We start from the raw sequence: 27,871 nt of genomic DNA on the forward strand, positions 1-27,871 counted from the left end.
CAATCAGAGGCTTTAAGGATATCGAGGGATATAATTGTCAGTGAGTTTTTAGTTGTTTTGCTTGGTCTGGGGCTATTAGTTTGTGTAGGAAGGCTTTTAGGCAATTAGCCAGGATGGATATGAATATCTTGCAGTCCTGATTTATCAGTGAGTTTGGGTGATATGATTCTACTATGAGGCTATCTTTGAATGGTTTTGCATGCTTTGTCTACAGCATTTATTTATAAGACACCTTTCTTGATCGAGTCCACCACTAAAAAACCAAAGAGATCTCAGCCTGGGGGGGGAAAACTCTGCCTGGGGTTTTGGAGAGCTGCTGCCAATCAGAGTGGGGTGTGCTGGGCTTGTCTCTGTGTAAAGCAATTTCATATGCTTTCAAAGATCTCAGTTTTTCTCAGCTTTGCTACCTCATATAAATATATGAAAGTCCCTTTTACTGACTCAGACCATTGTCCCTTCCACCCAGTGATGCCTACTCTGACTTGCAGTTAGTCTCTCAAGTCTTTCTCAGCCCTGCTGAGTGCTGTTTTGTTCTCTTTTTTTAAAGAACAAAAACAGACACTGCGTGTGCTGGGGATTAAACACGGAGCCTCCTCTATGTTCTAGCATTGATATACAGTCTCTCTGTGGACCTACAATGGCAAGCATGCCACCTCACTTTCCCTTGAAAGAAGCCTTGCCATTTTTTTATTTTTTATTTTTGCTGGGAGGGGCTGAGAGGAATCTGTGCTAAGCAGGCTTTCTTTTGTAGAGCAACACAGCCTTGAAAAAAGCAGGCTGAGCCTCTCTCCTCTAAATGGAAAGGATCCCTGAGGTGAAAGCTCCCTTCAAACCAGGTTACTGACATTTACTTAATGCCGTCTGTAGCGGGATTATCATTAAAGCTGCCCAAAAGCACATTAATCTCCCTGGATCCATCCGAGCGCCGGACTGTAATGGCATTTAATCAGAGAAGCCTTTGATTTCTAAAGACAAGTGCAAACACTGAGATATCTGCCTGTGGAACAGTTACTTATTCATGTGCGAGTGCGGCCTAGAATGAGAACATAGCTGGAGGACTAAGGAAAGGCGGGGAAAGAACTCGAGAAGACGCATCATGAATGTAGAGGGCAAGGCAAAAGAATGGAGCAGGGACGTGTGTTTGAGAAACGGAGATCTTTAGGCAAAGGGGCTTTCCCTGGATCAGGCGACCAGATAGCGTTGCATAATATAGAGACAAGTGCATGGCAGCTGGTTGAATGTATTAAGATCAGGGAAGTAGCCAAGTATTCTCACTCTGATCTCCAGCCCCTGTGGTCCAGGGGCTAGAAGGATATTTTTGCATATAATTCCTTAGGCTCCATCACAAAAATGATGCTACAGAGCTGCAAGGGCTTTGTAGTTGCAGAGTGCATGAACTCAGCTGTAGTGGTCACATTACGTACCAAGAGAGGAGATACATGAACACAGCAGGTGGGGGGAAATTTGCAGACCAAGGGCAATATTTCCCTCTGGGTGACCTTCCAAGGGCCACATGCTGGTGGTGGGCAGAGCAACAAATTTTAATGTTGCCTTAATACACTAGGCTAGTTTCTTTCTCGGTCCTCCACCCAGCCAAGCAACAGGCATTTGCAGAGTTCAAGGACACATTCATCCAGGTTGGGGATGTGAAATAGAGCAACTGATATTTAGAAGCATTGCTGCCTCCAGCTGTTAAAGCAGAGCATAGCCGTCATGGCTAGTAGCCATCAATAGCCCTCTCCTCCATGAATCTGTCTAATCCTCTTTTAAGCCCATCTAAGTTGGCCATCATTTCTGGGAGAGTGAGTTCTATCATTTGATTATGCTCTGCATGAAGAAGTACTTTATCTGTCCTAAATCTTCCAACATTTGACTTCATTGGATGCTTACAAATTTTAGTATTATGAGAGATGGTGAAAAACTTTTCTCTATCTACTTTCCCATGCCATGTATCTTTTTTAAAAATAAACGTCTATCATGTCACCTCTAAGGGCTCATTCACACTTCTGCTTGTATGGTGCTTGTCCGGTGCCTGAAAAGCACAGGGCTGAGCAGTTTTGCCTTTGACCCACCGCTTTGCCCACCTGGAAAACCTGCTCTTTAGCGCTAAATCAAAACAAACAGCAATCCATGGAAAACCCAATTGCTGTTTGAACTTGGCCTGGTGGGTGTTCGCAGGATAAAGTGGCAGGGGAAATGGAAGTGTGGATAACTCTAAACTTGCCTTTTTAGTTTAGGAAAAGGCAATTAAGGGCTTATCCACACCCCAAATGCTGCAACCATTCTTCATAGGGGAGTCACCCCATCCCCTTGATCATTTTGGTGGCCCTTTTCTGAACCTCTTCTAAACCTGCAGCTAGGAACTGGTAGCATTGAACAAGCAGAGTTTGCCCACAGACCTGAAAGCAAACTGGACCACATTGCGAGATTCGAAGCTAGGAAATCCTACTGCCATTCCCTTTATATTCTTTCTTCTCATATGCCATCTCAAGTGGGCTGATCTGGGCTGTCCAAGTGGTAATGGTGAATCACTGCTGCAGCATGCCAAAAGACAGGCCTAAGTTGCCCAGAGACCGTAGAACAGAATACAGTGGAACCTCGGTTTACGAATTTTCGGTTTACGAACTATCATAACCCAGAAGTTAGTAAACCCAGGTGCCCGAGGCCTACTGAGCGTCCAATGCCTTTGGGGAGGCCGGGCCTTCGCTCCGATGCCTCCTGGAGGCCCGGAGCGAAGGCCCGGCCTCCCCGAAGGCATCGGAACGAAGGCCAAACCTCCCCAAAGGCATCGGAGCGTCCGATACCTTCGAGGAGACTGGGACTTCGTTCCAATGCCTCCCAGAGGCCGGGGAGCGCTTCCGTGACTGGGCTGCAGCTGCGGAAGTGCTCCCCGGCCTCCGCTACTTCAGGGGGTGTTTTTCCTCGTCTAGAACGGATTAATCAACTTTCCATTACTTTCAATGGGAAAGTTCGCTTCGGTTTATGAAAGCTTCGGTTTATGAACAGACTTCTGGAACCAATTGTGTTCATAAACCGAGGTACCACTGTAATGTGAAAATGTAACCACTGCTTTGACCCATATCATAATGATACTTTAGGAGGCTCATGTTGAGAGTATGGAACTCAGCTCCTGCCTTGAGAATCAAAGTCTCGATCTGCAGCATGATGTGGTAGTACAGATCTGACATGAGGTAGTAGAATGGATTCTGACATGTTGCGCTGTAAATTAGATATCAAAGACTCGTTCTTTTTTTAATATATATATATACTCTTCCCTAGATAAGTATCACACCAGGGAGAAAGGTTTAATTTTACTTGGAGTTCATTTTACCTGAGGTAGCATCCATAAATGGCACCTTCCCCTCCTGCAATCTGAAGTTGAACAATTTATTCTTCCACATCATTTGGTTACAAGTATAGTCCAAGTTGAAAATGCTGGTTCTCTGGTTTTTTTTTAAAAACGGGCCTTTCTCCCCATCACTGATGAACCAGGATTGTGGGGCCATTGCCTAGTTGTACACATTACCTCTTTGTCTTAGCCAAACTTTGCAACTGCGGTGCAAATCTACCTCCATAATTCCTCACCAAAATATTGTTCCTTCTGTGTGTTGATTTACTGTCCTGTTTTCTTATGGTGCTTTCTATGTGGTTCCATGAACAAGGGATATTGCAGAGTTGAGATGATGAGCAAGCAAGTAGTGTCAGGGCCCCTAGATGTCACACCACCTTGGCTAATTTCACACCAACCAATGTGACTGGGGACCTGCAATGGCAGGGTGTTTTTTTAAAAAAACCACGCTCACTAATCCTATTAACCTTCGATTAAAGTTCCAAAATCAATGCTATTCTTTTGGCCTGAGGAGGTAATATTGAGCCCTGAGAAATGAGCTCCCTCACGACCTTTACTTTTAATGAGATCAATAGAAGTTAGTGTCGCCGTCTCTTAAAATAATTGGCAAATATTAGGGCTGAATTCGGGCCAACAGCTAGTATCTGTTCTAAATTGAAAGAGACAGGAATAAATAGAGGAAAGGCACAAACAGATCTGGTCTTGAGCTCCTTGTTCCATTTAGGATTTTCCAGTGCTCAATGTGGACGATATGGTCAGCACAGGTGCCATTCCAGAGGTAGGTAACGTGCAACACCCACAAGACACAATTGTGCACTGGTTCACATATTGCCAGGTTAGAATTTTACTCTTCACTATTAAACAGTTTCTGCCCCCCCCCCTTAACCGGCTTAATGATTGGTGTCCTAGAAACCAGCAGAGCATAGTATTTTCTCTGCAAGGGCCCTTTCTGTGCCCTTTAGAAATTGTGTTCTCTGGGAACTGCAGGATACCTGAGCCGCCACAGGCCTGGGATTCCTGAAGGGGTGCAGATTCTTTCTCAGTGACACTTTGTTGGGAGTGGTCGGTGGCATAATCTGGTAACTGAGGACCACTAAGTTGCTTCCGGACAAGCTGGCAGCCAACCAGTGCCACCAAGGCCACTGGGCAACTGTCCTCAGGTGGGAAGGCTTTCCTACCCTGGGCAGCCTCCCCGCATAACACAGGGAAGCTTCCAAGGTGCAGACGGAGCCGTCTTAACAGCTGCAGTTATCCCTTCCCTGCAAACTACTCTGGCTTTGTTTCACTTTGTTCTTTCCTATTTCCTGGATTTGCACAGCCCAACATACAAATTCCTGGCTTGGATATCATTCTCCCCATGTCAACTGATGACATTTTGTTGCAGTTGCACATACTGTATTTAATGTTATTTCTTTTGTCTGGAACACAGAGGTCACCAGAAGCTATTGGTTCCTTGAAACATTGCTGGGTCCAACAGTCACTGTCCCAAGCTCCAAAGTTGAAATAGGTTGGAGTTTATTTGACAGGGCATCAATCCTACAGATTTATTTGGATGTAGTAGGCTGTCTTTTCCCTAAGGAACCTTGGGAGCTGTAGTCCTGTGTGTTGGGAGATGGGGATTGCTGACAGACAATTCTGTAGTGTAGATATACCCACTGGAGCTGTGAGGGAAAAAGATAAAAAGTCAAGTTCCCCAATTAATTTTTTTTACTGGTTTGTCCCCAGTTTGTAGCATCCTCGGCTTCTGCTTTGATCCCAATATACATGAAATTCAAGCTTTTTTGCTTCACACTGATTGGCCGATTGGTCCAGAGAATTAAATGTTGCAGCTGCTGTTCCCTAATTAAATGAGCATTCATCCTGTCATTAATACAGTGTAATATTTTGACATTTATCTTTTCTTTTCTTTTTTTAACCATTGGATTCTGTTCATGCCTGAAGGCAAACTCAAAAAGAGGCAAATGCAGCCAGAGTAAAGTTTTGAGTGATATTTTACTGGAAATAGTTATTCTCCAGTCTCTTGACAGGCACAGATTCACAACTGGCATCAGATTTATTAGCACTTTAGGCTAAATATGTACCTAACTGTACATTTAAGATCCTCAAGGGTGGATCTCCTACGGGTGCCTCCACCATCCAAGATGCCAGAGAGGGCTCCTTCTCAGTGATGGCACCCCAATTCTCCCCAGAAAGGTTAGCTTGACACCCACTTTATGGTTCTACTGATGCCAGGCAAATACCTTTTATGTCTTGCCAGTCTTATTAGATGCACTTTTAATCCTGCCAACCATTTTACATTTCTTACCTTGTAAATTGCATCTTAATTGTTTTATCCGGTTTGTAAAACACCCGTGGGACTATGATCAAAGCCACGAAGAGTAAATAAATACAGACTCTCCTGCAAATTCACAGTTGCATGTGCACAGTCATAAAACAGCATATCTGAGCAAGCATATTTGTATACACTGGTATGTACAGATGCTTTACCATACTTGCTTTCTCACAAGCGCACCCAGAGCCTCCTCACCTTGAACAGGGAAACCCACAGGGAGAGCTGGGCTTCATAACTGGGTGACATTTGTGTGCTGCCTCTCCCCACAGACTGGGCCCGGATAGTGCCTCTTATTACTGTAGCCTTGTGATTAATGTTGACGAACAAATTTAGATTCCTGCCCTTGCTCTCACTGCCGCCTGGCCCTGATGTGCTCCGAATCGCAGCAAGCTGTCTGCTTTCTGGGATGCAGCACAGGCAGGAGGAACATGTATTTCTCTGCCTCCCACCACCTCCTTGAATGATGACCAGCGTACCTCATGGCCAAAGGCACAGTCTACCCCACTTTGCACAGAAGGGGTCCACAATGTCTCAGAAGATGGCGGTTTTCCTTAAGAGGAAAATTCACGCAAGGTCAGCTGCCGTTGTGGTGGGATTCCTCCCCTTCAGGCTTCAGCTTCTGAATGCAAACTGTTGCCTGGGATTCCACAAAGCACCGCAAATGCTCTCAGCCTTGGTCCACAAAACACGTACAATTTTAATCCTGGGGTGCCAAAACTTGTCCTCCAATTCTCAGGGTTTTCCTCCCTCTGCAAAAGAGTTTTTCTGCTTTTCTGCCTTGTTCTTGAGGCACTTGAGAATTTATTTAGGATTTCAAGTGGTGTGGGGTTTTAAGTTCACGATCTTGTGAGATGACCAAGGTTGTTTGTGGGAGGCGGAGTTATTGTTTTGTGCTGTTTTTAACTATTTTGTGCTTCTATCCTGTGTTTCTGTCTTATGAACCACCCTGAGATCTTCAGTTGAAGGGCAGTATATAAATTTTAGCAACAAACCACCACCACCACCTTGGTCATCTAAAAGGCTATAGAACATTAATCAGTCAGCGATCTGGTATAATGAAGGCACCAGGTGAACCTCCCTGGGAAGAGCATTCCACAAATGGGGAGCTGCTGCAGAAAAGGCCTGTCTCATGTTGCCACCCTCCAGATCACCCATGGAGGAGGCACACGAAGAAGCTCCTCAAAGGATGGTCACAAAGTCCGGGTTGGTTTATAAGGGGAGTGGCAGTCCATGAGGTAGTTTTCTTCCTTGTAAATATTTATGCAGCACTTTGCAACCTCCCTGGCTGCCTGCACTTTCTGATCTGGAAAAGCCCCATGGGAGCAATTACTTTACAATGTTTCCCCTGAGCTTTAGTTGAGGCACAGGCATTCAGGAAAGCTGCAGAGCACAGACCACGAGTGAGATGATTTGTTGAATGAAAGAAAAGATGCTCACCAATGCCAATTCACCAGTTCAAAAATAAGGTCAGCGTAACAAAAAAACAACATGAATGAGACTTTTGCTAAAAATTTATGTCCCCTTTGATAACCAAATGCAATTTCTTTCCCATTTACTGATGGAGAATGGTTAAAAAAACCACACACACATGCAGGACAAATGTTTGGCACAACACTAATTCATATTCCACCAGCTCCCTTTCCTGAGCACCCAAAGCTTCCTGGGCCATATTCTGGCCTCTTTAGAAGCTGACATTGAAAACATCCTTTATGAGTTTGTCTCTTTTGTCTGCCTGACCCAGCCCACCCTCCTCTACCCTAGTGGCAGCCCTGAGACCAAGAGATAAGTGCTAATTAGATTAAAGATGCTGTCAAGGGCTGACCTCTGTGGGACTGTAGGCAGAGGCCCTAGAGGGCATTGGCCTCTGGCACTCAGCCATTTTGAGTAACCCAATAAAGAAGTAAAATGTACCAATTGCTATCTGTTTCCTCAGGGAGTTTTCAATATTTGATCTGCTCCTAACCTTCTGTGCTGAGTCAGCTTCAGATCTGAACATTCTTTCCACTGCCTGCAAGTCAGCTCTTTCCCTTCTGCCTTTAGATCCCATTCTTATTTTCTGTGGGTGGCCTCTTTGGTTGCTAAGTTTGCCTGTAGTCTATGCAGCAACCTTAGCTTTGTTTTTGGCTGCTGAAACTGATTCCAACAATGAATCCCAGTGACTGCCGGCCTATCCTAGGTTTTTAAAACTTGCATTAGTTTGCATACCTCTAAGCCCTGGGGAGCAAACATTGACATTATGACCCCCCGCCCGAGCTGTCATCAGTCACCACAGCTTTTTTTATTTATTTTAAAAAAATTATATTTATTATGCAACTTCTAAAGATTCAGAGCCTGAATTTGCTTGTTTTCTAAGTCCTTCCCAGTTTCTTTTTTCTTTTGCATTGTGTATGTTAGACTGTAAGCTTGTGTTGTCAATCTCTGCATGACACATAGTAATAATGACAACAGTATACCTGTGTTTCTCCGAAAATAGGACACCGTCTTATATTTATTTTTCCTCCAAAAAACACACTATGGCTTATTTTCAGGGGATGTCTTATTTTTTCCTCCTCCTCCTGCCGCGGCCGGCATTGCTGCTGCGCCTATCACTATGTCTTATTTTTGGGGTATGGCTTATATTCCTTGAATGCTTAAAAATCCTGCTATGTCTTATTTTATGGCTATGTCTTATTTTTGGAGAAACAGGGTATATATATTGTTAATAATTATGGAGTATAGCACCTCTCAGGCCCATCAATAATTTGATCATAGGAGTTTAAGAAGATGCTTCTACTTTTTCTGATTTTACACTTTAATTTTGAGTATTTATAACATGACGTTTTTCAATATATCTAATCACCTTATGTCTGCCATACCGGTAAAAGACCACTTGGGAGTTTCTAGAGATATGTTTTGATCTGCCAGTTCAGTGAAGGGGACTTCTTTCAACTGATACTGTAAAGATACACCTGCATGTCAGGTTAGGAAGTGAAATAGAAGAATTTGGCATTGAGCACCAGATGCTCTGAAGTGGAATGTCTGCCGTGGAATCCCATTGGGTTGCAAAGAATTCTGTATAATGTTCTTGCCAAATGGCTGCTGTGACAATGACCTAGAACACAACCAACACACTCCTGCAGCTATTTGCTGCAGAGGAAAACAAGTTTTTTTTGGGGAAAGCTCTCTTTCCAGGAAGATGCCATTATTGAGGAGTCTTTGATGAGGATCCAAAACACACCAGGATTTCCTAGACTCCCATTTGAAAAACCATGGACTGATATAATTGTTTCTTTTTACTTTGACTCTGTCCAGAGCTTTCAAAGATGAGGTCCATGTTTCTTTATTTTATTTTTTATTTTTTTACATTTGTGGGAAGTAATTTCTACAACACAATATTGTGTCAACATATGGTCTGGATTCCTGGAGTTTGAAACACGATTCCCTGCTCATGGCTCACCTCAACCACCCTTCTATTATTTTTTGTTCTTTCTCTTTCTCTGTATTTGCTTGTAAGCACCTGGATATGGGGCTACCTGGAGGAAAGAGGTCACGTCGACGACGGGTTGTTTGATATATTTTCCCCAGCCACTCTGAGCAGCTTCCAACCGAATATTAAAAACAGTACAGCATCAAACATTAAAAACTTCCCTAAACAGAGCCGCCTTCAGTTGTCTTCTAAAAGTAAAATAGTTGCTTATTGCCTTGACATATGCTGGGAGGGCGTTCCACAGGGCGGGTGCCACTACCGAGAAGGCCCTCTGTTTGGTTCCCTGTAACCTCACCTCGCAATGAGGGAACCGCCAGAAGGCCCTCGGTGCTGGATCCCTCATGCTACATTCCTGACCCCAGTGCCATCCCATCAGTGTGCATGAAGTGTGGTCTGTGCATGTGCATGCTTGGTGTGGCGATCCATGCAATGTGCTCCAGAATCCTTCTCCCACACGGAAGTGTTGGGTCTGAGGTTTGTTGCTGGTGCCTGTGGAGACTCTCCCTCCCTACCCCAAAACACTTCGAAAGTTGGTTGCTTATACTATGTGCTTGTTGATGTGTTAAGGATCTTTTGTAATAATTGTCTTTTAATTGCCTCTTGGGCAACCTGCTGCGGGGTTGTTTGTGTCTGGCTGGGGGAAGAGGTTGTAAGGCAATGTGTGCGTGCTGTTTGTGCGTGCTCTTTTGACGCATAAGGGAGGGAGTGTATTCGCCCTCCCCAGGGAAAGTGAGATGCAGAGCTCTGGGACCCTTCCCTGCCTCTGAGCTAGCTTTTAACTTTAATAAAATGGTATGGCGATAAGGGGATGATTGGGGAGAGGGGTTGATGAAGGGGGATCACAGGCAGTGACAGAATGATTTGTTGTTGTTGTTTAGTCGTTTAGTCGTGTCCGACTCTTCGTGACCCCATGGACCATAGCACGCCAGGCACTCCTGTCTTGCACTGCCTCCCGTAGTTTGGTCAAACTCATGTTCGTAGCTTCGAGAACACTGTCCAACCATCTTGTCCTCTGTCGTCCCCTTCTCCTAGTGCCCTCAATCTTTCCCAACATCAGGGTCTTTTCCAAGGATTCTTCTCTTCTCATGAGGTGGCCAAAGTATTGGAGCCTCAGCTTCACGATCTGTCCTTCCAGGGAGCACTCAGGGCTGATTTCCTTAAGAATGGATAGGTTTGATCTTCTAGCAGTCCATGGGACTCTCAAGAGTCTCCTCCAGCACCATAATTCAAAAGCATCAATTCTTCGGCGATCAGCCTTCTTTATGGTCCAGCTCTCACTTCCATACATCACTACTGGGAAAACCATAGCTTTAACTATACGGACCTTTGTCGGCAAGGTGATGTCTCTGCTTTTTAAGATGCTGTCTAGGTTTGTCATTGCTTTTCTCCCAAGAAGCAGGCGTCTTTTAATTTCGTGACTGCTGTCACCATCTGCAGTGATCAAGGAGCCCAAGAAAGTAAAATCTCTCACTGCCTCAATGATTTAAATAGCCTCAATGTGCGGCTTCATTTTTGCAAACATCACAAATCAGACTAATATCTGATTGAGCAAAGAGGTGTGGCAGTAACAGCAAGGAAGGGGCAGCGAGAGTCTGATGTGCATTAGAAGCAGGACAAGGAAATTGTGGCTAATATCAGAAGAGGCATTTAAATCATTGGAAAAAAATATTTTCCATGGTGTTGTGAGGGCATCACATCAGAGACAAGCAAATGCTAACGGCATTTCCTGTGAGAGTGGAACCAAATATTATGACGAATGTGGGGCTTCCACTGAAATGGGCAGCCTTGTGTCAAGTTCTTGCTCCCTCTTCTTAGTCATAGTAATGCCCTGCAATACCATTGTGTGTTTACTTGCCCTACTGCTGTTTTCACCAGCAGTTCTACACTGATTTCCCATCATGAAAAGGAGACCAGCAGACACTAATGGGTATTTTTAAAATTACGAGTGTTTGCTATAATTGGGGGGGGGGATTGAACCCACCAATTGGTCACAATAAGCATATTTGTTGAAACTATAGTGTCTGTTAAAAACAACAATTTCCTGCCTATGTTAAAGACAGTGTTCTTGCATCACTTATGAATACAACCTGTGTCTATCTCACTGAAACTCATGTGAGATGGTTGATACACTTTGTCTCCACTGGGGCCACTTCTCGTACTTCTTTCTATCATTTTTAGGCATGCACATAATATATATAAAAGTGTAAATACACGCACATATTCACAAGGACACTGCATCTCTCTGTTGAGTGTCCATTCAGTAATGTATGTAATGTCTGAAGCTGCACTCAGCTGGGCATTTCAGTTCTGCTTTTCATGATTCCCCTTTCCACCTTCTTGACTTCCTGCTAATTCCTGCACTCTCACCCATGTTAAATCTTTAGGTAGATGCTCTCACATTTGCCCCCTCTTTGGAGAGCCATAAGAATGTGAGGAGGGTGCCTGCATTTGCTACCTACCTGCCATGGTGCTAAGGTGATGGTCCTGTCAGGTCAAACATCTCATCTGGCAGATGGAATGGTCCCCTCTCTCCTCCTCCTCCTGCACAGTGTTCTGAGGTTTTTTCCCTCATCCCCTCCTGGTAAATTTCAGGCATGCATGGGGTAGGAGAGGGGGGGAACGTCCCATTACACAAACATAACTTCTTGCACAGGGCTTCTGCTGACACAGAGACTCATTAGTTGAATCCTGCCCTTTGTTCCCTGGCACGTGCCCTGTTGCTTAGCAGAGTCTTATACGGTGTCCCCCCCCCTCTTTTTTTTTGTTCAGATATCTTACAACTTGGGGAAGATGTACAGTGAAATGATATTTGTCAATGGCTTTGTGCACTGTGACCCACACCCTGGCAACGTGTTGGTGAAGAAGTGCCCAAGTACAGGCAAGACGCACATTATACTTCTGGACCATGGGCTCTATCAGGTAAGCAGAGAGCAGTGAGAGGACATGGGAAGAGAAGGAGGGCTGTCCGTACTGAGATCAGAACTTTGCCAGGAATAATTATTTTGCCATGGTAGCCAATGGCAATCTTTTTCTTTCCCAGTGAGGTTTTTGTATCTATATTATTCTGGTTCAGGAACCAGGGCGGATGAAGAGGAGATGGGTGCTGTGATGATGCAGGGAACAGGCAGGCAGTAGGAGAGGCATGGGAAGGAGTCCACAACCTGCTGCCTTCCAGGTGCTGTTGGACTTCCATCAGCTGTAGTGGTCAGTGGTCAAGGATGATGGGAGTTGTAGTGCCACAACATCAGGGTAGAGTACCAGGCTGCAGAAGGCAGATCTAAGGTGAGGGTGCCTGGGTTGCACCAACTCGTAGCCTGTGGGCTGTGGCTCATAGAGAGGAGGTGGGCAGCTGTCTTAGCTGTGGGAATGGCTGACTGACTCATTAGGAAATATAAGTTATGGGGCCAAGCAGAATGAGTGAGCAAGACTGTCAAGAATATGAGCTGCTGGACCCACAGCAAGGAGGGCACCTTATCCATATTCCACGTGGGGTGCAGCTTAGAGCTATGCTGGAGTAGTAGCCAATTGCCTCTGTGTGAATTAAACAAGTGACACAGGCCAACCTATTTCTTATTCATAGTTGTCACTTAATCCCAGCTGTTTTCTTCTCTTATAGAATTATGTATTTTCGGTGCATAATGTTATTTAACGGTGCTTTGTGGAAAATTCCTCCTCCTCCTCCAGGTCCTGTCAGAGAACTTCCGCTTGGACTATTGCCGGCTTTGGCAGGCCTTGATCAAATCTGACATGAAGCGTGTCCAAAAATACAGTCGGCGGCTGGGAGCGGGCGACCTGTATCCCCTCTTTGCCTGCATGCTCACTGCCAGGTCTTGGGAGTCAGTCAACAGGGGCATCGACCGGCTGCCAGTCACTAAACAAGAGGTACATCTTTTATTATAGCTGTCTAGTAGGTTAATATAAGTACGTAATAAACAAGGAGACTGCCCTGAGAACACTCTGGTGAACAGTCATGGATACCTCAACTAAAGAAGGTCTGCATAGGAGCACAGGAACCTGCCTTATAGTGAATTAGTCCATGTATCTCAGTACAGACATACCTCAGATATATTGCGGATTCAGTTCCAGACCACTGCAATAAAACGAATATCGTAAGAAAGCGAGTCACACAATTGTCTTGGTTTCCCAGTGATATAAAAGTTATGTTCACACTATATTGAAGTCTATTAAGTGTGCAATAGGGGTGGGAGGGGGAAACCTGGCTCCGGACCTAGCCAGCTCTACTTCCGTGGCCAAAAGAGGCAGGGCAAAAGGGGGCGCTTCCTTCCTCTGGAGCAGCTGGGCTGCACCCGTATCCTCGTAAGGAGCAGCAGGAACAACTGTGTGGTGGGGATAGGCTCCTGTAGCCTTGTCTCGAACCCAGCAGCACAGCAACAGCTCCTCCGGTCCTTCAGTTTGAAGGGAAAATGCAATATCTGCGAAGCACAATAAAACAAGGTGTGCATGTATTGACTGCACTGACTGGCAGGAGCCCTCCAGGGTTCCCGACTGCCACCTTTCCCAGTCCTACCTGGAGATGCCAGAGAATGTGTTCCCTACCACTGAGCTATGGCCCTTACCCAGTTCTTGTGTGATATCTTATGTAGAGGCGCATGTAGGAGAACCCAGGTTTCTCAAGAGGGAAGGGCTGCCACTTAGTCTTAGAATACTTTTGCTGTATGCAAAAGGTTCCAGGTTCAGTTCCTGGCATGTCCCGTTAAAAGAATGCTCCGTTTGGGAATGATCTCTGACTGAGACTGTGGAGAGGTGCTGTTGCCTAGAGTAGACTGCACTGGACTTGATGGACCACTGGTGGTGTTCTGTATAGGGCAGCTTCCATTTAGATTCTCCTTTGACTCTCTTCTGGATTTTACTAATTAGCATGCTAGCTGCTAGAGGATGTGTTTGTGAGATGTGCACCAGTGCTCTGGATTCATTGAAATGCTTGCAGAGTGTGATGGACAGGTGTCTCCAGCAACAGACCACAGGCCATACTTCCTATTTGTTGGACCTGGGCACCCTGGGCTTCTATTTGTTGAGCTCCGGATTGGCCTTTCCCAACCTGCTGCACTTAAATAGTTTCGGACTGTGTCTCCCATCTGGCCCAGGCAGCATGGCCAGTGCTCAGAGATAATAGGAATTATAGACCCAAACATTTGGAGGTACCTGGTTCAGAAAGGCTGTTCTACAGAGCAAGCCCTCTTTGCAAAATCTGTGGTAGCTGCTTCTAGATTATGGCTCAGAGATTATGGATCAGCTCTCCATTGTGAACCTTTCTCATCCCTATCTCACCTACCGTCTGACTGTGCCAGGATGTGGAAATCCGGACGAACGCTGCCATGTACCTACCTCAGATCACCAAGCTGCTGAACAGTGTCCCCCGTCAGATGTTGCTGCTGTTGAAGACCAACGATTTGTTGAGGGGGATCGAATCAGCTCTACAGACACGGGCCAGTGCCAGCTCCTTCCTCAACATGTCTCGCTGCTGCATTCGAGCTGTCTCCACGTGAGTTCCCTTTGCCCCGTGAGGCACGATCCTCAGCTCTTGTTTGGCTAGTGATTCCTACTTCCTGGTACCCTGCAGAGGAGCTAAAGAACACATGTAGGCCAGAATTCAGATGCATCTGGTTGTGGAAGATTTAGCCAGACCCAATCACTGCTGTTCTGTTTTAAGGTGGAAGTGGAATACCAACTCCCCTTTGAATCTTCTAACACTTTGTAGCCAAATGCGTAGTCCCCCTTTCCCCAACACCATTATTACATTTTTTTGAGGGGGGCAGAGTTAATTGGGGTTATTATTTGGGGGTAAGCACTCCCTCCACACATTACTGCACTTCAGATCATGATTGTCACCTGTGATTTGGGGGCGGGGGAAGCAGGAATGAAAAAGATATAAGGTAATTCTATTTGGAAAGGGGCAATGTGATAGAGCTGACTCCTAGAGGGGAGAAGAGATGGACCATAGAAAATGAAATGGCTAGAGCACAATCTCTACAAGCTATTACAGGATAGAGGCCAGAGCATCTGTGAGATGGTCCATCTCATCTAGGCCATAGGAATTTGAGCAGCTGTTGCATTGTGTAAAAAACAAACAAACAAATTTCTGAGCTCAATAAAACTTGAAGCTGAATAGGGGAAACATGAGAAGAGGATGTTTTGATTGCTATGTTGTGCAAAATTGAGTGGCAGAACGTGGCTGTTCTACAATACGTGTCCAGAGTGTGGAAATAACATTGGTGCCGTGAAACGTTTAACATCCTGAGATGTCTTCAACCATCTTTATAAATCTCCTTCAAGTGGCGCAAGCAGAGGGGAAGCGTTGAGAAGTTGCAAGTTTGGGGTGCAGTTCTTTATTTGAGTAATGGCAAAAAGGAATTCCTACCCCCTTCCTCCCCTTGTTAAGAGGGGGCAGTTGGTTTGCATCCTCAGTTCTGCCTTCATTCCTGCCATATGGTACCCACTGTAGAATTGTAGCAAAGGCTACTAGTAACACAGGTGGAGGTGGCAGGTGGAATGAAAAGGTAGAGGCATGCCTGGTGTTTGTGAAACACTTCTCCAAGGGAGGCTCACCTGGCACCTTCATAACATAACTTTAGGTGCCAGGCAAAAACATTTCTCTTTAGCCAGCCCTTTGGCTGATCAACATTTGATGCCCTTTTAAATGTATTTGTGGGAGAGCAGGGGGTTATTGGTTAGTTCTTGCTCTTGCTTTTATTACTTATTTTGTGCTCTCATTTTGCATTTTTATGTTGTGAACTGTGATCTTTGGATGAAGGGTGGTATATCAATTTAATAAATAATAATTTTAGGCCCAAATGGGGTCCAAATGTAAGCCAGCAGAGGCTGGTGCAGTGTATTTCACTTGACCCAAATTTATGAATTGGTTCACACAGTAAACTCCACCAGAATTGCTCTTTCACTGGCTTCCTGTTGCTGGGCTTTGTCCCTGTAAGACAGGGGTGGGGAACGTTTCCCACCCCCCACCCCCCGGCTGACCAGATCTGTATCTGCCCTACCCCTCACGGACTAATTTTGAGATCTCAAAATTGCTGCAAGATCTCACACGTTCCTTTTCTGTGTTTTCTCCAGGCACCAGAGGAGCAAGAGTGACTCACTGTACAGGAAGGCACAGATATCCATCTCTGAGGCCCTGAGCTTGTGGCAGATCAACTTGTACGAACTTTTCCTGCGGCTGAAGGGGTCCCAGCTGGGGAACTGGGTCATTGCTTTCCTGAGCTGGATGCACCATTCCTCGTAGTGACACGAACTGGTGGCAGAAGCTGGGCCTGATTATATCCTTGCCTTTCTCAGCTGTGGCGTTTTGTTTCTATTTCTTCTGCTGGAGTTTTCTGGGTCTGTTTTCATGTAACACACGGTGCTGTCCTTGTTGCCTTTTGCAGGGTCACTTTCTTTCTGAGGCAGAGAAGGCAAAATCACAAAACAGCATCTAGAGCTCAAGGGAGCCAGAAATCTCATGCTTCCAGATATACCGGTAGTTCAGGATGGTGGCAGCTTAGGAGAAGGTTGCAAATTTCTCTGTCCACAGATCTCCAGTTGAAGTCATAAAGAACTGCACAGGACCAACGAGCTTCTTACAATACCATACAGGTTTCTTGAGCAGATACTGCAGAATTGTTGCATTAATTCCCCTTCAGTTCTGCTGAAATGTTCCAAAACAAAATGGATACCAGGTAGGCAAAGAACTGAAAGCCAGAATGTCTGAACAGTACTCCCACTTCTGGGAGATCTTGAACGCAAAGGCCGGGAGTGAAACCAGTGAGAATTTCTTTTCTTTTTTAAAAACAACAACCACAACCACAGACATGTCTATTAGCATAGCTGCCAAGTACCCCGTTTTCCCCGGGAAACCCCCGTTTTTACTTACCTTTTCCCGGTGGTCTCCCGTATCACCTCGTCTCCCGTTTTTCTCCGTTATTTTCTCCTGCCGGCGGCCATTTTTTCTTTCTGATTTGCCCTTCTATGGGCACCAAAAATGGCTGCCGCTGGCTTCAAAAGTTGCATCTACACATGTCCGGAAGTGCATAGACGCGACTTCCGGTGTCGACGGCAGCCATCTTTGGTGCCCATAGATGGGCGGAGCGACACTGGAAGTTGCACCGACGCACTTCCTGACATGCATACAAGCAACTTTTGAAGCCAGCGGCGGCCATATTTGGTGCCCATAGAAGGGCAAAGCGACACCGGAAGTTACGCCGACGCAACTTCCGGTGTCACACGGCTGCCGCTCCCGGATTCTGCAGTCCGGGACTTAGAAGGTAAGCTACTAGCCATGGACTTCAAGTAACCTGTTTTGGGCCTCTCTGGTTGTGAGATTTGGGAAATTTGGGGACATTTTAATTGCCTTAATTGCCTGACATGTAAACTAGAGGCAGCAACGCCAACCTGCCTTGAAAGTGTTCAGAGAGAGACACTGTTGAATGGCAACACATTATTGTCTGATAACTCATTCACAAGTCAGTGCTGGTCATGTTTTGTGTATTTGCAAGGGGAAATAAACAAGAGTGCCCTCCCTTTGGGAGGTTAAAAACAGCACATGACCTTTCTCACAAGAGCAACCTGTCTCTCTCTGTGCTGTTGGCAGTGAAATTGGATCTATTCACCAGCTCCACAGATGGAAACAGCTAGTTTTGTCCCTTGCTGAGTCACAGAAGCTGCTCAATACCCTCCCATACAGAAGTAGACTGGGGGTATGTCCTCACTAACTCGCTTTCCATTCTTGACTATTTGTTTAGTCATTTATTTCAGAGAATCCGGGTGATATTCCTCCTAAGTGGTTGTGTTCCCCCTTTTGTTTCTCCCATTGAGAGAATAAATAAATACCAAAACACAGTAAATAAAGGATAGCGCCTAACATTGTCATGGAACTTACCATTCTGAAACCTTATAAATATGGACCTACTTTGCATAAAAGGGTTCTCACTAATGCATCTTTCTTGAGTCTATAAAGGCAGTTTGATAAAGGAGGAACAACAGACTTGTTCTTGTAATAAAAAATATTAGCCTTTGCGGCCATTAATTAATGACCATTTGTAAATCATTAGCACCCTCCAGCAGCTGTAAATAGCTGAAGAGCACTCACATATAGAGAATCTGTAAGAATTCTCTATTTAGAGATTTGCTCCAAATGTACAATAGTATGACCTTTAACATGTACAAAAAGTCTGTGAAATTTTCCATGATCCCACTGATAACCAGACATCAGATTATAAATTGGTTTCAGTTTGTTTGGGGTGTGTGTGTGTGAAGGACCATTCATTATAGACATTTCAAAGATCCTCTTTCCAGTTCATTGATATAAATCTTTTAAGTATATTATACCACAGCCATTGCCAGACATTTGTTGTTATTGCTATGCCTAAATCTCCCCACCATTTTATTTGACAAGCCATAGGTCTTATCAGCTAAGAGATTTAACACTGAATAAATTCTACCAATTTTACGGTCTTCTACTGTACCAGGTCCACGAAAGAGAATACTTTCAAACTTGTGTTAGATCTCTCTGACTGAGGACTGCATTTGACTGAGGGTCAAAACAAAACGTCTGAGTGGAAGGTATTGGGGCAACTGTCGAATTCATCCTAGCTTTTGATTGCTCAACAAAGCCACTTTCAATAAAGTCCTTCAGGAACATTCATCCTTTGGTCCTCCTCCAAGCAGACACAAGGCCACTTGTAACATGAGGAATGCTGGAAGTGCTCTATGGGATTTTTTAGACTTGCCAAACTGAAAAGACTGCTGTTGCACATTTCCCCATGTCTTGGTGAATATTGTGTCATAGCATATAGTTCGTGAAAGGGGGGGTTGTTAGGGGGCTGTTTTTATACCAAGGCTTGCTGTTTTGTCTACCAAGCCCAGTATTGTCTTTATTGAATGGCAGGGGCTGCTCAAGGTCCCAGGCAGAGAAAGGTTTTCCCCATCGCACGCTGCCCAGTCTTTTCAAATGAGAGTGCCAGAGATTGAAACGGTGATCTTCTGCATGCTCCTCCGGTAGTGAGCAGGTCTAGAAACAAAAATTAGGTGGGGCAACAGATCTACCACTGACCTGTGTATAGCAGGCTACATACCATGTAAAAAGTCAGTGGTCCTACGTATGCACATGCCCCTCTTCATCCAGGTATGCAAGAAGCATTGTGACAGATCTAGCAAGGCAAAAACACTTTGTGGAGGGGATGCCGAGTAAGGTCAGTGATGGATATGCCCCAGGGAGATTATGGGTTAGTGCAGGGGTAGGGAACCTAAGGCCCGGGGGCCGGATGCGGCCCAATCGCCTTCTCAATCCGGCCCGTGGACGGTCTGGGAATCAGCGTGTTTTTACATGAGTAGAATGTGTCCTTTTATTTAAAATGCATCTCTAGGTTATTTCTGGGGCATGTCTGTTGTTTTTACATGAGTAGAATGTGTGCTTTTATTTAAAATGCATCTCTGGCTTATTTGTGGGGCATAAGAATTTGTTCTCCCCCCCCTCTTTTCTCAAAATATAGTCTGGCCTACCACATGGTCTGAGGGACGGTGGACTGGCCCAGGGATGAAAAAGGTTGCTGACCCCTGGATTAGAGGACCCCCCCAAAGCAGTCTTTTTTTCCCTTAGGGGGTAGGCAGTACACAGGGGACTACAGAAGAGGAAGAACTGATGAACATGCTTTCCCTCCCCATTATAGTAAAGATGCATTAATGTCACTGCCCGATATATCCCTCTTATTTTGTGTGTGTTTCCTTCCCTGGGTTTGAATGCTTTATGCCTGAAACTAGCTGTGGGATGCGTTCTTGGTAATGAAGAGAAGGCTTTAAATATTTTTCAGAAACGAACCCATTTTTTTCCATCAATGCTCACATACTCCTGCAACCTGGCATTTCAGCTAGAGCTCTGAGGGCTTCTGAGCCCCCCAAAGTTCCCTTTTTTCTCATTTACATGTCATGTTCTTTCCCAGCAGGAAAAGAGAGATAAATGGGAACTTCCATTCTCTTCTTGTGTTTGAAGGAGGAACAGAGAGGAGGGTGTGTGTGTAAGTCCGAAGCTCATAATCACATTTTAGATCAGATTTAGGTGGTCGCCTGAATTGGGCCTAAGAGCTGGAGCTACAAACCATGAAATATGTCATTCATCTCTTGCTTTTGCCAATAAACTAGGTGGTCTTAAGAAAGCCACAGTCTCTTAGCCTTTGCCCTCCCCCTGAAATATTCTCTATGAAAATTTTGGCTTAATCAAACAAGTTGTTATAAGGATTGCAACAATGTAAGAGCAATGCTTTGAACATTCAAAAGCACAGAATAGATTATTATGGTTAGTCATTCAACCCACATTTCACGCATGCCAATTTGGTTGTGTGAACTGGCCCACACTGTAATCCTAACAGATTTCTGTTTAAAAGTCATACATTTCTTTTCTGCAAATCCAGATTCCTGCCTTGTTACAGTAGTGTGTCAGAACTTGAACTGCTTAAGGATCTCACTAACTAAGCTGGTTTCCTTTTGTGGTAATAGCAGAAATGCAAAAAAGGACTTAACCTTTTGTGCTATCAGATGGCAGCTTTCAAGGTTTGAATAATAAAGGGTCTCCCTAATTCATTTTGTCTCCACTTTGGATTCTGCAACTGGCTATTCAAGATCAACTCTTCCGTGTTCCATATTTTTGGAATAAGCTTTTACTGCTCGCTGAGAGCATCTTTCTAGATGCCTGCTGAAATATACTCGGAGTCAAGAGTGAATTTCATGCTCTTTATTCAGCTCATAGTCATCAAGGAGGAGAAGAGAAGACGAATCACTCTTTTCCCAAAACCATCTGCTTATATACATTATTTACACAATGGGCCTTGCGTGATTGGCTACTTCAGGGCTACACCTGTGGGCCAATTATATTGTGGATTGACTTTTGCCTGCAGCCTGATTGGCTGCTCCTACAGGCCAATCAGGTAGCAGATTCACTTATGCCAGCCGCCTGATTGGCTGCTCCAGCAGGCCAATCAGGTTGCGGATTCACTTCCACCTGGAGTTGGATTGGGTAGCTCCCGCTGATTCTGAATCCTATTGTTCTAGGATTCAGCTCAGTACATAACACCCCTCCCCTCTAAGTTCCAGTCCTGCCCGGGAAGTTGCATTCGTAGTCCCCAAGGTCTGCTGGCCGCCTCCGTGTGCGTTGTGGCCTGGGGTGTTCCTTGGTCAGGGGTTCTGGTTCTGGCTCGTGTTCCGAGGCTGCTGGCTGTGCCGGGGCTGTCTGGTCTGGCGCCACTGAACCACTAGGTTGTGGCTCTGGTTCCGGTGTCCTTCCAGCCTCGGGGCGCCCCTCTGTGCCTACTGCTTCTGCTTCCTCTGCCCACCCCTCTCGCTCTACAGGCCTCACTGCCCTGCTGTCCCCTTGGGACCCCTCTGTCCCGCTCTCCTCCCGGGTTCCTCCTGGGAATCGTCGCCGTATCTGGTCGCAGTGGCGGCGCCAACATTGCCCCCCTTCCGTTAGTACCTCGTACGACATGGGACCGGTCACCTTGGTGACTGTGGCGGGTACCCATGCTGGGCCTGCCCCAAAATTCTTTGCATACACTGGGTCCTGGGCCACAAATGTCCGGGGGTTCCTGCCTTTCCCCACCACTACCTCATCCTGAGCTCTGTCGGGGTGAAGTCGGTCCAGTCTAGTTGCAAGGCGCCGGCCCATTAGTAATTCAGCTGGGCTCCGGCCCGTCGTTGTGCTTGGGGTGCTGTGCTGTGCTAGAAGAAATGCGGCAAGGCGGTATTCCCAGTCCCCTTGTGTCATGCGGCGGAGGCTGTCCTTGGTGGTCCGCACCATGTGCTCCGCTTGGCCATTGGTGGCAGGGTGGAATGGTGCTGAGCGGATGTGGCGGATGGCGTTCTGCGCTGTGAAGGTCTGGAACTCCTCTGACGTGAATGCGGTTCCATTGTCCGAGACGAGGGTGTCAGGGAGCCCGTGGGTCGCAAACAGCTTACGTAGTACCCGGATGGCTGCCGCCGTAGAAGTGGATGGTACCAGTGCAACCTCCAGCCATTTGGTGTAGGAATCCACCACTATGAAGAATGTTTTTCCCTGGAAGGGGCCAGCGAAGTCCACGTGCAAGCGTGACCATGGATGTTGGGCGGACTCCCAGGGCTGGACTGGGGCCCTTGGGGGATCCGGGCGGGATTCTTGGCAGGTCTGGCAGTGTTGGACCCAGGCCTCTATCTCTCTGTCAATCCCCGGCCACCACACATAACTCCTGGCAAGGGCCTTCATCCTCACTACCCCTGGGTGTGTCTCGTGTAGGGCTGTGAGGACCCTTTTGCGGAGGGGCTGGGGAACAACAACCCTGCTTCCCCATAACAGGCACCCCTTGTGGGCCGACAGTTCATGTTTGCGGTTTGTGTAGCCAGCGAATTCTGGCCCGGGGCTGCTGCTGGGCCATCCTCGCCACACCCAGTCCAGGACCCGGGAGATGACCCTATCTTTTGTGGAATGGTGCGCAATTTCTTGTGCCTGAATGGGTCGGTCGGGAAGCAGCTCCAGGGTCATAACCTCTTGCGCAGGCGCTGGGTCGGGGCCTGTTTCTGGTAGTGGTAGCCTGCTGAGGGCGTCTGCGTGGCCCATCGCCTTCCCAGGGCGGTGGATTAGTGCATACTGGTAGCCGGCAAGGAAAATTGACCACCTGAGGACACGTGGAGACAACACTTGGGGGGTCTGCTTCTCAGGGGCAAACAGGCCAAGCAACGGCTTGTGGTCAGTCACTATGGTAAAGGGCCGCCCGTACAAGAAATCATGGAATTTTTTAACGCCCTTCACGATTGCCAGACCCTCCTTGTCAATCTGTGAGTAGTTTCGTTCGGCTGCAGCAAGCGTCTGGGAGAAGTATGCCACCGGCACCTCTCTTCCATCCGGGAGTTGGTGTCCCAGGACAGCGCCGATGCCATAGGGAGAGGCGTCGCATGCCAGCACCACTGGCAGCCTCTCGTCGAAGTGTGCTAAGACCGAGTTCGAGACGAGCAAGTCCTTGACTGCCTGGAATGCGGCCCTTTGTCGCTGGCCCCACACCCAAGGGGCCCTTTTATCTAGGAGTCTGTGTAGGGGCTCCGCTACCGCTGCCTTATGGGGAAGGAAGGCATGGTAAAAGTTCAATAGTCCCAAGAATGACTGAAGTTCGGGCTTGCTCTTGGGCGCTGGGGCCTCACAAATGGCCCGTACCTTGTCACCGGTTGGATGGACCCCTTCTGCGTCCACCTTAAATCCCAGAAAGTCCACCTGCGGCACTCCCAGTAAACACTTTTCCCGCTTCACCTTGAGGCCCGCCGTCTGGAAACGGTGCAGGACGGAGCGGAGGCGGTCCTCAAATTCCTCTGGTGTGGGCCCGGCGATCAGTACATCATCGAAGAAGGGGGTGACACCAGGAATCCCTTTAAGGAGAGAGTCCATTAGATTCTGGAATATGCCTGGTGCCACGCTAACGCCAAATTGCAGCCGCTTTACTCTGAATGCCCCTCTGTGCGTCACAATCGTCTGAGCCTCTGCTGTGGCTTCGTCCACAGGCAACTGTTGATACGCTTGGGCCAAGTCCAGTTTGCCAAAGATTTTTGACCCAGCCAGGGTGGCGAGGACATGGCTGACCACTGGCACTGGGTATGCATGGGCCGTGAGAGCCTTATTTATGGTGCATTTGTAGTCTGCACAGATGCGGACCGAACCGTTAGGCTTGACGGGTGTGACAATTGGAGTTTCCCAGGGGGCGTTGGGCACCGGCTCCAGCACTCCTTGCTCCACGAGCCGGTCCAATTCCTCGTCTATGCGGGGTTTCAGGGCGAACGGGACCCGGCGGGCCTTGTGCCTGATGGGTCGTACAGCGGGGTCTAGCTGTAGGGCAATGGGGGGTCCTGTATATCGTCCCAATGCCCCATCGAAAACCCCTGGAAACTCTTTGCATATGGCGTCCACGTCCACTTGTAAGCTAGTGCGGTTCACCCCGGTAACGGCTAGCCCCAGAGGTCCAAACCATGCCAGTCCCAGTAAGCTAACGTAGGGGCCCTTAACTACCAGCAAGTCCAATTGTTGCTTTCGCCCTCGATATTGCACCCTGAAGGTCCCCACCCCCATAGTAGGGACCTTACGTTTCTGGAAGTCCCGGAGGGTGAATGGGGCCGGCCTTAGTTTGGGACCCCCATTAGGGCACAGTTCCCTTAATGTTCGGGCCGAGATTATGGATAGAGTTGAACCCGTGTCCAGCTCCATGCGGCATGGGGCTCCCTCTATCTGTACCTCTATATAAATTTTCTCTGTGCTGGGATGGGGCAACTGGAATACCTGGTAGTCCGTGATCTCCGTCGAGTTGCCTTGGTGCATGGTGCCGTGTGACCTGGGGCTCCTGGGTCGGTCATCTGATGCTTGTCGACTGGTGAGTCGAGCCCGACACACCCGTGCGATGTGTCCCAATTTTCTGCACTGCCTGCACTCTGCGTTGCGGAAACGACAGGTCCTCCTCTCGTGGTTCTCCCCGCAGCTTGCACAGTTCCCTCCTTCTCGTCGAGGCTGCTGTGGTGTGTGTGCTGCTTGAGTGCGCCGCTGTACTCGGTGTACTTCCTCCCTGTCAGATTCGGATTCGTCGGTGAGGTCTTCGTGGTAGACCCTCGGTTGGGATGGCGGGGCCGGTCGTGCCTCTTGCGTTGACCTCTCGGCGGCTTCGGTTGCCAGGGCTTCCTCCAGAGCAATCTGGAACGTGAGGTCTTTTTTGGCGTAGAGGCGTCGTTGCAACATCTCGTCCCTCAGGCCACCGACGAGGCGGTCACGAAGCATGTTCTCCAATTCTGAGAAGTTGCATAACCGGGCGGCTTGGCGGAGGGAGGTCACAAACCCAGTTATGGTTTCCCCCGGGGCTTGCCGTTTTGCGTAGAAGGCATTTCGGCAAGCTACCACCGAGGGCTGTGGTGAGAAGTGCTCCTTCAGCCGTTCCATTATTGTTTTGTAAGAGACGGTAGCGACATCTCTAGGTGCAAGGAGAGCCCGGGCGATTTCAAACGTCTCCTCTCCACAGACGCTGAAGAATGTCGCCCTCTTCATGGCATCGTTGGTGACTTCTTTCGCTTGCAGGAGGAAGTTGAAACGGGCGGCGTACCCTTCCCAGTCTCCTGATGCTGGTTTGAATGGCGAGAAGCTGCTGTCGGTTGCCATTCTGGGTTCCTTGGGTCCTGGAGCTGAAGCCTGGATGCACGGTGCGATGCAGCGGTGCAGCAGGTGGCGGTGCTGCGGTGCAGTGCGTGGTGGCGGTCAGCTCAGCAGGATCCCACCTTCGTCGCCAGTGAAATATACTCGGAGTCAAGAGTGAATTTCATGCTCTTTATTCAGCTCATAGTCATCAAGGAGGAGAAGAGAAGACGAATCACTCTTTTCCCAAAACCATCTGCTTATATACATTATTTACACAATAGGCCTTGCGTGATTGGCTACTTCAGGGCTACACCTGTGGGCCAATTATATTGTGGATTGACTTTTGCCTGCAGCCTGATTGGCTGCTCCTACAGGCCAATCAGGTAGCAGATTCACTTATGCCAGCCGCCTGATTGGCTGCTCCAGCAGGCCAATCAGGTTGCGGATTCACTTCCACCTGGAGTTGGATTGGGTAGCTCCCGCTGATTCTGAATCCTATTGTTCTAGGATTCAGCTCAGTACATAACACCTGCTGTTTTCACAACAAAGTCTCACCTTTCAGGGGCTACTTTTCAAGGAAAATGCCATTTTATTTGGACTGTTCATTCTGTCTCTGCTGACTCCCTCTGCTGGCCAACAACATTTGTTGTTGTTTAGTCGTTTAGTCGTGTCCGACTCTTCGTGACCCCATGGACCATAGCACGCCAGGCACTCCTGTCTCGCACTGCCTCCCGCAGTTTGGTCAAACTCATGTTCGTAGCTTCGAGAACACTGTCCAACCATCTTGTCCTCTGTCGTCCCCTTCTCCTAGTGCCCTCAATCTTTCCCAACATCAGGGTCTTTTCCAAGGATTCTTCTCTTCTCATGAGGTGGCCAAAGTATTGGAGCCTCAGCTTCACGATCTGTCCTTCCAGGGAGCACTCAGGGCTGATTTCCTTAAGAATGGATAGGTTTGATCTTCTTGCAGTCCATGGGACTCTCAAGAGTCTCCTCCAGCACCATAATTCAAAAGCATCAATTCTTCGGCGATCAGCCTTCTTTATGGTCCAACTCTCACTTCCATACATCACTACTGGGAAAACCATAGCTTTAACTATACGGACCTTTGTCGGCAAGGTGATGTCTCTGCTTTTTAAGATGCTGTCTAGGTTTGTCATTGCTTTTCTCCCAAGAAGCAGGCGTCTTTTAATTTCGTGACTGCTGTCACCATCTGCAGTGATCAAGGAGCCCAAGAAAGTAAAATCTCTCACTGCCTCCATTTCTTCCCCTTCTATTTGCCAGGAGGTGATGGGACCAGTGGCCATGATCTTGGTTTTTTTGATGTTGAGCTTCAGACCATATTTTGCGCTCTCCTCTTTCACCCTCATTAAAAGGTTCTTTTAAAAGGGCCAACAACATAATATCAATAAATGTCCGGGGCATAAAAATGATTGCAAATCCTGCCGGCGTTAAAGCATATTCCAGATGCCAGTGTTGCTTTAGAAAGAAATTCTAAGCACACGTCTTTGCTTCCTTCAAGTCCCTCCTCAGAAATCATGTTTTCCCAGAAACTCTTTAGAAAAGCCCCTGGTCCTAATAGGCCCCGTGGCAACTAAATCAGTGTATATGTAATTGAAGTCATCACATTTTCTTCCCCTGCCTTCACTCCCCCGCCTTCCTCTGTTGTTTTTCTGTGTCTATTTTAAGATGCTAAGCCCCTTGGGGCAAGGACCTGTCACACCTGTACTTTGCAAAGTGCCATGTCTAGAGATTGTACCATAATAGCAATAATTTCCAATTTATACAAAATGTAAAGGTAGCCAGGCTGACGCGTAAGGGGGAAAAATCCAAAATGCATACCAAAATCCCATAAAATAACATGTGTGAGCTTTTTTGTTCCTCGAAACGGCCGATCTCGTGTTTTCTCCTTTCCCAGTGGCCTGGGTGCAGCCTGAAACCTGCAAAGCATCCGAAGGAGCCTCATTTGAATGCCCGCTATCTCTTCACACACTTTGCCCTAAGACTCTAAACAGATGCAGACAAGGATAGCTTGAACAACAAGCCTGCACACCCACCCTGCTCAGCTTCTGCTTTTTGGCACCTAGCCTGATGGGAGTTCTGGGGCAGGCAAACGCTTGCTCACTAGTTTCTGACATTTTGGATGGCTCAATAAAAGTATCTCCCTAATGTGGATTTTGGCTTAAGCATGGATGAAGTACAAAATATGGCAGAAGTGCAAAATGGCCAAAGAGTGGAGTAAAAGTGCTTTAAATAAATAATATAGAAGTTCTCAGTTCTTGTACATGTATAGGAACTCTTGCACATCCAAGCAACAGATGTGAATGATAACCATGGGTTAATATGGGAGAAACTAAAGGAGTGCTGCCAGAGACAACACTGCAGTGGAACTAAACTAACCCCCTGCTCAGTGAACCCAGTGCCTGAGATAAGGGGCAATTTTATTCCCTGTATAGTTACAGTGTTTATATGCATGGAACTGTAGAGCTGGAAGGGACCCCGAGGACCGTCTATTCTAGTTCAGCCCCCTGCAATAAAGAGATAAAAACAGCAGTATTGTGGGTGAGCATAACATGTGTGATGGGACTCACAGAAAAT

At 47.1% G+C, this 27,871-nt stretch overlaps 1 protein-coding gene across 3 annotated transcripts in view; it reads left to right on the forward strand.

Annotated features, from left to right (window-relative positions):
• The window catches only part of ADCK1 (aarF domain containing kinase 1), a 99,506-nt gene extending 81,416 nt beyond the window's left edge, over positions 1–18,090 (forward strand). For all 3 annotated transcript variants that reach the window (XM_035107923.3, XM_035107919.3, XM_035107924.3), the window contains exons 8-11: positions 11,917–12,066; positions 12,832–13,029; positions 14,457–14,650; positions 16,234–18,090. In XM_035107923.3, the coding sequence (XP_034963814.1) occupies positions 11,917–12,066; positions 12,832–13,029; positions 14,457–14,650; positions 16,234–16,402 (711 nt within the window). In that variant the 3' untranslated portion in view covers positions 16,403–18,090. The remainder of the gene's footprint in view (positions 1–11,916; positions 12,067–12,831; positions 13,030–14,456; positions 14,651–16,233) is intronic.
• Positions 18,091–27,871: the final 9,781 nt, after the last annotated feature.

This window comes from Zootoca vivipara, chromosome 1 (genome assembly GCF_965207765.1).
Source record: "Zootoca vivipara chromosome 1, rZooViv2.hap1.1, whole genome shotgun sequence".
Lineage (NCBI taxonomy): Eukaryota > Metazoa > Chordata > Lepidosauria > Squamata > Lacertidae > Zootoca > Zootoca vivipara.